We start from the raw sequence: 9,236 nt of genomic DNA, 5'->3' as shown, positions 1-9,236 counted from the left end.
GTCATAGTAGCTTAATAAGCGGCATAGAAGGCTAGGAAGAACTCGGTCTTAGAAACATAGGTAATAGAGCATCTGATTAGATACTCTATTTCTTAACTATAAGCCTTTTTAAGTAGGCTAAAATACCTGACGTTAAGAGGCTAAAGTAGATGAGATAAATAAGGCGGCATACAAAGCGTAATAATCTTATTCTCCTCGTAATATCTCTCGAAGTCGACGGAGTGGTGACTTTCGTGGCCATCAAGGACTAAAAGATAATAGCGACTATTTGATCGCTTAATTATATACCGGTCAAAGTGCTTTAGCCACTCGAGACTAGTCTCGTTATCGGTCCAGCCATTTTGGGAGGTTACAATAGTCTAATCGCCCGGGAGGTTGCTTTCTCTGTACTAGTTGGCGAGGTAATATTAGCCCGCACCTATGATGAACGGCTGAATCGCTTGGCCCTCCGTATTAATCACCTGAATCACTGTAATCTATTCCCGGCTTCTAGGCTGTATTGATTTTGGTCGACCACGCCTTTCTGCGCTAGTAATAACTATTTCGCTTATAATTATACCCATAAGGAAGCTAGTCTCATTAAAGTTCTAGATATTATCTAATTGGATGCTATACTTCGCGATTATATTCGCCACGAGCCGAAACCACTTCCGGATTTCCTCTGGATCTTCGCACTTAGCCCTCTAGTAGTCATATTTACGAAAAAAACGCGTCTTTAGCTTTTCTTATCGCCTGACGAAGTTAGAAGCCTAGCGCTTGCCGATGGGTGGCGCGTCGCGGTCGGTAAGTAGTCGATTAGCCATTGCTTTAATAGCACGTAGTCGCGGGGGAAAACCTCGCGCATCTAGGTCGAGAATAAATTAAACTATGATTTGTTCCTCTAGATCAAATAGTCGGCGTGAATTTGGGATAGTATCGCGTCGGGATTGAATGCCCTGCTGGCGGCGACGTAGCCGCCGCTCATCAATCTTATACATCCCTGCAGCGCTTTGGATGCTTAGTTTTGGGTTATTTTGAAGGGCTTGAAGGGCAAGAAGCGTTCTAGCCTCAGTATTTGGGTCTGACATATTTGGTGGTTGATAATTAATTGATTAAATGAAAAGTTAGGTGTAGGAGGGAAAAGTGCGGCGCTCGCTTGTCTGCGGCGCTCGCTTATCATGTATGTTATTTAATAACTAAGGTTTAATATTTAAAATATATTAAAGGTAATTTTTTAATTATTTTAGTAATATTTATATCTTAAAAGCCTATTTTATTCTTTCCGTCTATTTAATAAACCCAGATCTATGCTTAACTATAATATTAACATTGCTAGGCTTATTAAACCAGTAGTTACTAGTATTCCACTCCGTACAAGCATCCTCTAAATCAAAAGAGAGCAGCAGTTGAGGAATCATCTTATACATTTCACACAAGGATATCTAACAACTAGTTAATTTTAACCATACTCTTTGATATGAGGGCACTTACGTTCTTCCCGATACAGGTTCTCGACCCGCCTCCGAACTACAAATGGTGTTAGTGAACGTGGACAAAAAGCACCTAGACCTGGGCTTTATCATACCTGAAACATATACCGGTCCATGTTCTTCGCGTTGTCTCGAAACCATCTTTCCGGCCTGAATTCATTTGCGTCGTCCCCAAAAATCGTCTTGTCACGATGAACGACGGCTGCGTTCACTCCAACTCTAGTCCCTTCAGGAAACCACTCGCCGCAAATCATGCCTCCACCTTTGGGCACGTTGCGCGACAAGGTCAATCCAACACTAGGATGCATCCTCATGCCTTCTTTGCAGCATGCCTCCAGGTACGGGAGCTTCACGGCTTCGCTGTGTCGCACATGCGGGACACTTAGCTCACCAGATGCGGCAGCTTGGCGAATTTCCTCTGTCAACTTCCGATAAGCCTGTGGGTTCTTGACAAGATGGTAGAGGATGGATGAAATTGCCGCTGCGGTAGTATCGGACCCTGCAAACCTATTTCCCGGTTAGCTGTTTGTGCAGCAAGAAGGTAGTGGGCACAAACAAAGCAACGTAGACTTCAACTTTTGCTTCTGTCAATCCGAAGTCGACTTTGTCACCCTTTTCTTGGATTATGTCGAAGAGAGTTGAGAGAATATCCTTTCTTTCAACAGTTTCACCGTTTTTGAGAATTTCCTGTCGCTCGGCGATGCATGATTCGGCTGCTTGTTCAATCTCATTGAGGGCGGTTAAAGCCCCCCGCACACTTCCAAACATTGTCCCTGCCAACAAGAATAAAGTGCGAATGTAAGTTGGCATGGCTGAAGTCACTGCCAAAATCGGCAATAGGGTGTCTAGTGACCTGATATAACCTCGATGGTCACCACCTTCCTTCAAGAAGCCGAACATGCGGCTGAAGAACAGCTGGCCTATCACATCAAAAGCATACCTGTCCATGGTCCTGTCAGTAACTTGCTACCCACTCATGAGGGCCATAGGGGGAAATACATCTGAACCCAGCTCGAAATATCGACAACTTCACCAGTGTCGGCATACTCCCGCATTCTTGACATTAACAAGTCTGTGCACAGATCGATGCCGCTCTCGGCTCGTAAGATGTTTGTCATAGAATACAAGCTGTTGACGATCCTTCTGCGGCTTGCATGAAGTTGTTCATCCAAAGATGTGAAGTGGTCAGGGTACTTGGCTATGTCGAATGAGTGCTTGTTCAGAGTTTCCAGCTAGTTGCAAACGTACCCCATAACGGCCGCCACGGAAGATAGAAATCAGTCTTGGGAAGTTAGCAGGTCCAGAAGGTACAAGGAGAACTACCGATAACTACCTTGGTGAAGCCAGAATTAACGCTGTAAATTGTTCTGATCGCATCTGGGTCCGAAATCGCAACTTCATTGGGAGCAATCCGCACGACGGGCCCTATCCGAAATCCATTTAGCGCTGCCATGTACTGAGCCTTGAGACTTACCTAGCCTACTGTGGAGCTTCCTCTGGGTCTTGTCGGCGCTGGCTCCGGCAACTTGCATGACGAGCCATGATCGCGACACTGAAGCCAAGAAGGGTCCAGGATATTTAGCGAGTGGATGAAGATATCTGGTGTAAGAGATCCAGAAACACCAATATAGTATAAATAACCCGGGTAGTACATAAGCGGCTGTGAGCAAAGTAGGAAATGATAAGGACACGCCTTTAAACATTTCGGCAGAAATTGGCAATATCATTGCAAGTCAAGGCTTGGTGTTCGTTCTGGAGGTTTGTCAAGTATTGTCCAAGACAGACGCTTGGACTTAAATAAGGCGTGGTCACATATGCGACCCGAATCTCGAGGTTGTACAACTGCGTTGACCCGGCTGAAAGGTATCGGGATTTTCAACATGGTCTTTGAATTTCCCGACCCCAGACTCACGGAGGAGAGGCTTGTTTCGCCCGTCGGAAATTACCACACACATATCCGCTTAAAGTTACTCACAAGGGCATCTCTACTTTACCACAGTAATGTTCTGCTACGGGGGTATCCTTTACGCTTGGTACCGATCGACGTTCCCCAGAGATCGTCGTTGACAAAAGTTTCCGATCGTGCGTCTTCCCCATATTCAACACTTAATCCTGGGGCAAAAAAACGCACAGACACGAAACAGGGGTGAATGCGGGGGTGGTGGAATTCCCGAGCGTTCGGATCGGGGCTCGGCATCGATGGGAAATGAGCCTGCAAAGGATGTTTCCTCTAGCTCGTTTGTTAGCCTAGTGGCGCAGGTCAGGTGTGAAGGTTGTTCGTCACTTGCAGTTGGCTCTTTGTGAAAGGGGGCCAGTTCTTCCATCACGTTCGGCTGGAGTGGCAAGGCTCGAAGCGCTACCGCCTCGGCCACCCCTTGATGCCTTGTCGCAATTGAGGCAGGGAGACGACCACAATTTCCATCCTCCATTGGGTTGTACCTTTTGCCTCGTAGTAGAAACTTTCCTGGTCACGTAGAAGACTAAAGAGCGAAGGTCCCCGGAGTGAAGCTCCAAAAATATAAAATTGGCCCTGAGACTGCGCTGTAGCTATCGCACCATGCCGTTGGCATTACTCTCACATACTACGAGCATGGCCACCGCCCCAGAGAATTCATCAGCATTGGCCGATAGTCTTGCACAATGCCCAGTAACGTGAATCAAGACACGGCAGCCTGATTGGTCAACATCGATACCTGTTTGTAGCTTGACAAGCTGAGCTCAGGCGACCAATGCGATGTCACAAGTGCATATTGCAGTTGCACATCTGGTCCGTTCCGATGACCGATATCACCAAGTTCTATAGTTGGTCAAACTCCCTCATCGGCGTCGTCATCGACATGTTCATGTTGGCGTTGCCTTTCTTCCAGCTGTGGTCTTTGTAGATGACCCTGAAAAGAAACTCCTTGTCAACACTTTGCACATAGTGACTCTTGAGTACACACGTCCAATTTCGGGAACCTTGTCCACCCCTCTCCCCCGGTATTGACACGTAGTGGTCCTTTTTCCGTTTCAGTGCTTCGTTGTACCATTACCGGTAAAGGGAGGGTCCGAGCACCGGCGGCAGAAGTCTGTCAGTCCGCGGTAGAGTAGACTGTTGACTTCAACCAGTGGGGTTGGATACACAACTACCGACCCATGAGCGGAAATTTCCCCTCACGCTGTCCACGCAGTAAGAGGGGGGACCAGTTGATGCGAGTTCTGTTTATTTAATCTAGGCCCTAGGGATGTCTCGGATGGCAGAACCAATGCACTTACTCAGTGTTGATATTTTACTGTGTTGAATATCTTGCGCAAACACACTATGGACGAGTTCAGCTCCTTTGTCAACACTGTGGGTGGCAATCCGACATCGGGGCTGCAAGCCACCCATGGTACCAATCCATCAACCAGACAGAAACTCTGGGATGTGCCAGTGGCATTGCTGGAAGATGTCGAGCGTGCCATAGCATCGGCCAGAATCGCCTTCAAGGATTGGTCCCAGTCGTCATGGTCTCGGCGTCAAGACTCCCTTGTCGCCGCACGCGATATCCTTGTCGCCCACAGGTCGAAGTTGGCAACATTGCTTACAAAAGAAGGAGGGAAGCCGGTGACTAGAATACATGCTGAAGCTGCAACGTATAATTCTGATGATCAGTTGTAGATCGAGTTCTCCCATCTCGAGATCGACCACTCGGCCCACTTTTTGCAATATAATGGTAAGCCAGCTAGTTAACCCCAATGTAAGAAGTACGCTGACAGTGCCCAGCTTCTCAGGAGCCCATTGAGGAAGTGATCATCCAGGACGACAAAGAGCTCAAACTCAGTATCCATGAGAAGCCCCTGGGCGTAGTGGTGGCGATTTGCCCTTGGAACTACCCCTTGGTCCTCGCGATCGGCAAGATCGCCGCGGCTTTGGTTACTGGAAATTGCGTCATAGTCAAGCCGTCTCCTTTTACGCCATACTCTATCTTGAAAGTTGTCGAACTGTTCCAGAGCGTCTTTCCCGCCGGTGTTCTTCAGGCTCTAAATGGCGACGAGAAATTGGGACCTACGCTGTGTAGTCATGCTGGAATCGACAAGATCAGTTTCACCGGCTCGACCGCATCGGGAAAGAAGATAGCAGAAGTGGCAGGAAGGCTCCTGAAGCCAGTCACCTTAGAGCTCGGGGGGAACAACGCCAGCATCATCTGTCCTGATACCGACCCCCGGGTTGTCGCACCTCAGGTGGCACTTGGATCCTTCATGAACTCGGGACAGCTCTGTGTGGCGAGCAAAAGAATCTTTGTGCATGAAGACATCTATGATGAGTTCCTGAAGGTAATGGTCGAAACGGTGAAGCAGTGGAAGGTGGCACCAACTTCCACATTGGAGTCAGGCATCATGCTCGGCCCCATTCAGAACGAGATCCAGTATAACATCGTCAAGCGCTTCTTTGAGGATTCAAGTCGAAACGGTTACAAGTTTGCTCTTGGCTGTAATCCTAAGGATTCGGACCAAGACTTTATAATTCAGCCTGCGATCATCGACAACCCCCCGGATAATGCCCTCGCCGTCACGGGCGAAGCATTCGGTACGCTCCTTGGCTACCTCATTGTTCCTATGCTAATAAGTCCGGTTAGGCCCAATTGTTCCGCTACTAAAATGGAGGAATGAAGACGACGTCATCAGACGAGCCAACAGTGATCCTTCTGGCCTTGGAGGAGCTGTTTGGTCAAGGGATGTTGACCGGGCTCGACGACTGGCAGATCAGATCGAAGCCGGAACTGTTTGGATCAACGGCTTTGAGAGGCCTCTACCACAGGCCCATCTTAGTGGTTACAAGGAGAGCGGATTAGGCGGAGAATGGGGCAGAAAGGGTTTGCTTGCATATTGCAAGCCGAAGGTGATTCATTTGTACAAGTCAAAGGTGTAGTGATGCTGTAGGGCTTACAAGCCTCCGACACGGAGCACTTGCAACAAACTTCAAGAGTAACAGGTATAGAGAACAATACTAACTGGGCACTCACTCTGAATCCGTGCCCGCCATCCATGTTCCGGTCAAAACCTCTGCTGGGCCCATCTCCTGAAAAACAGGAGACTAATTTGGCTGGGTTGTCACCTTGATCAGTTTCCTCCCTTGTTGCAACAACGGGCCTCGGCCTGGTATCACCGAACCATACCCGCATTTCGAGCAATCTGTTAAGGGTTGTAGCGCAGCAGGTTCTATTCAGCTGCCAGAATTGCCCACCAATAGACCACGGCACAAGTGATGAGATGTGAATTAGCCCTCTATAGTAAAAGGTTGGTCCAAACAATGCTCTGGGATGACATGTTACCGTGAAAGCCAGTAGAAATTGCGACGTTGGGGGTGTGCAGCATGTTAAGGCGTCTGGAATATTGATGCAAGTGTAACTGTTGAGACGCTCATGTGATCGATCGAGGCGAGGCCTCCGGGTGGGGGCAAAGCTGCCAATAAAGCTGCAAAATGCTCACCCCTGAGAAGACCAGTGAAACCAAGGTACTAACCGGTCTCGGCAATACTCCACCGGGATTTTCCCCACCTCCGACTGTTGAAGTGGGCAATCCGGGGTAGTGAGGTCTTAGATCTCGGGTCGTCTTGTCACCTCGGTATTTCATTGACGCTTCTGGCTTTTCATGTAATGAGTTTCTTGCGTTGGGTAAATATAAATTTTAGGCGATGTCAGTTCTGGTCCTCTCACAGACATAAAATACTACTACTACACCTTCTGAGACCAACAACACATGCAACCATCATCTATCGAGTACCTGGCAACTGTGATGGCAAACAAGCAAGAGTCCAGCCACAGAGTTGCGGTTGTAGTGGTGAGTCAGGTCCAGTGCCATACTTGACTTTTGTCCTCCAACCACCCTGAGTTACCTGAAAATGGTCTCACGCAAGAACAGCGATCAGGCTCCGGCTTCACTTTCGAAATCCGATCGACGACAATCCCATCACTCCGCCCTTGGGAAGTTCTCGTGAAGGTCTCCGTCACCGGCGTGTGTGGCACCGACTTATCGCTCGCGGCCGGTCATCTTGGCCCATGCCGTGATATCCTCGGCCATGAAGGCGTTGGCTACGTAGTTCAGGTCGGCCCCGGCGTAGACCCGACTACTATCAAAGCTGGCGACCGAGTCGGTATTGCGTGGGTCCGTGACGTTTGTGGCCAATGCCCTTCTTGCCGCCATCCTGGGGGTGAAACTCGGTGCCTAGAGCAGCAGAATTCGGGCCGCAAGTGGGATGGGACCTTTGCCGAGTACTGCGTCGTGCCTAGCCGCTATGTCTTAAAGATCCCAAACGACCCTAACCTGCCAGATGAGTTAGTTGCGCCTATCCTATGCGGTGGAGTCACTGCGTATAAGGCCTTGAAGACCTGTAGGGCTGTGCCGGGGGAATGGGTCGCGATTATAGGTGCAGGCGGTGGTGTCGGTGGACTGGCAGTCCAGTATGCCAAGTCAATGGGCTACCGCGTGGCTGCTATTGACATTGGGCCTGCCAAAGAGCTCTGTCTTGCGATGGGAGCGGAAGCATACTTCGACGCATCTGATCCAGATATGGCAGCGACTTTAAGGAAGCTGACTCCAGATGAGGCCGGAGTAAGTGCAGTTATCGTCACGGCAGGATCCGGAAAAGCTTATCAGTGCGCGCTTGATATCCTCGCGGTCTTTGGCACGCTAGTCTGTGTAGGTATACCTCCACCAGACCAAGCCATGAACTTGCATCCCCTCATGGTCATTGATAGGGGTATCACAGTTGTTGGTACACTGGTAGGCACGCGAACTGAAACATTGGAGGCTCTCGAGTTTGTTAGGAGAGGGGTTCTGAAACCAAAAGTGAACTTGCTGGGTTTCACAGAACTCGATAAGGCTGCCAAAAAGTCTGCCGCTGTGAGTAACACGCCGTCTATTTGCAACTATTTCTAACGTTAGCAGAACACCGGCAAGCTTGTGCTCAAGTTTTAACACGCCTTTACGTATGAATAAGCTTGGTAAGGTCGAGTGGCAATTTGCTGTTTGCACGAGTAGAGATATACTTTAAAATACATCTTTTCCATGATAGAAAACTTGTCAATGTTGCAAACCAAAAGAGCATCTGCGTAGATGAATTTTGTTTCTAACTCTTTTTGAGAATCATGTTGTACCCTGAATGTCTTAGTAGGTGTAAGTATTGACAACATGCCGTGACGCCGAGACCCGAGGTAAATGCCATCAGCCTGATGGTCTCCCGCGATAGATTCTCGTCTCGTTCCTGGCTAGGTCGAGCGAGTTCTGAAGGTCTCAGATATTCCTGAGAGACCTAGCACGACGATGTCAAAGAAATTCGCTGCCAGTATGGACAAGTCATCTGAATATCTCCTGGCAAAGTTAGCTTTACCTGAGAAGAGGGAATCATGACTACCTACGGCCACGGCAAGCAGGTGACTAAGGTAAGAGAATAATCAGTAAGCCGCTCGCTGCTTCGGTGCATAGTAAAAATGATAAGATACCTACTCTCGTACAGAGTGCCTTCAGTCACTTTGAAGCACGAAAAACGGTAGTTGAAAGAGCCATAGTTTTCTGAAAACGAGGGCATCGCCTAATGTGGTGAGATAACTGCGCGTAGCCCCTTAAGCGGGGCAATCAGAGCGCGCTGTAGCTCAACACCTGCATTATATGTAAAAATGACCATCGTCTGAATGCTTTCCATGTTTTCCTAGAGTGGCTGGACAGCAGAGTCAAGGATGACACACAGCCTCCACTACAGCCAAAGGAGAGGCCATATCCAGCATTCAATCCAAGATAAAGACCCCA

General features: G+C 48.7%; 2 protein-coding genes across 2 annotated transcripts; both read left to right on the top strand.

The window, feature by feature from the left end:
• Positions 1 to 4,770: 4,770 nt before the first annotated feature.
• LRP88_05675 (aldehyde dehydrogenase domain-containing protein) lies at positions 4,771 to 6,360 on the top strand (the record flags this gene model as incomplete). The annotated part of the gene is made up of 4 exons (XM_083242225.1): positions 4,771 to 4,800; positions 5,110 to 5,164; positions 5,215 to 6,018; positions 6,068 to 6,360. 4 exons carry the CDS (start codon positions 4,771 to 4,773, stop codon positions 6,358 to 6,360), a joined length of 1,182 nt encoding a protein of 393 aa, XP_083101161.1.
• Positions 6,361 to 6,912: 552 nt separating this feature from the next.
• On the top strand, positions 6,913 to 8,408 carry LRP88_05674 (uncharacterized protein; the record flags this gene model as incomplete). The annotated part of the gene is made up of 3 exons (XM_083242224.1): positions 6,913 to 6,945; positions 7,353 to 8,042; positions 8,379 to 8,408. The coding sequence occupies 3 exons, from the start codon at positions 6,913 to 6,915 to the stop codon at positions 8,406 to 8,408; spliced, it is 753 nt and encodes a 250-aa protein (XP_083101160.1).
• Between the last annotated feature and the right edge of the window lie 828 nt (positions 8,409 to 9,236).

Source organism: Fusarium phalaenopsidis (genome assembly GCF_050370095.1).
Source record: "Fusarium phalaenopsidis strain FUZ10S chromosome Unknown contig_32296, whole genome shotgun sequence".
In the NCBI taxonomy this organism is placed as follows: Eukaryota; Fungi; Ascomycota; class Sordariomycetes; order Hypocreales; family Nectriaceae; genus Fusarium; species Fusarium phalaenopsidis.
This window is presented reverse-complemented; position numbering and strand designations above follow the sequence as displayed.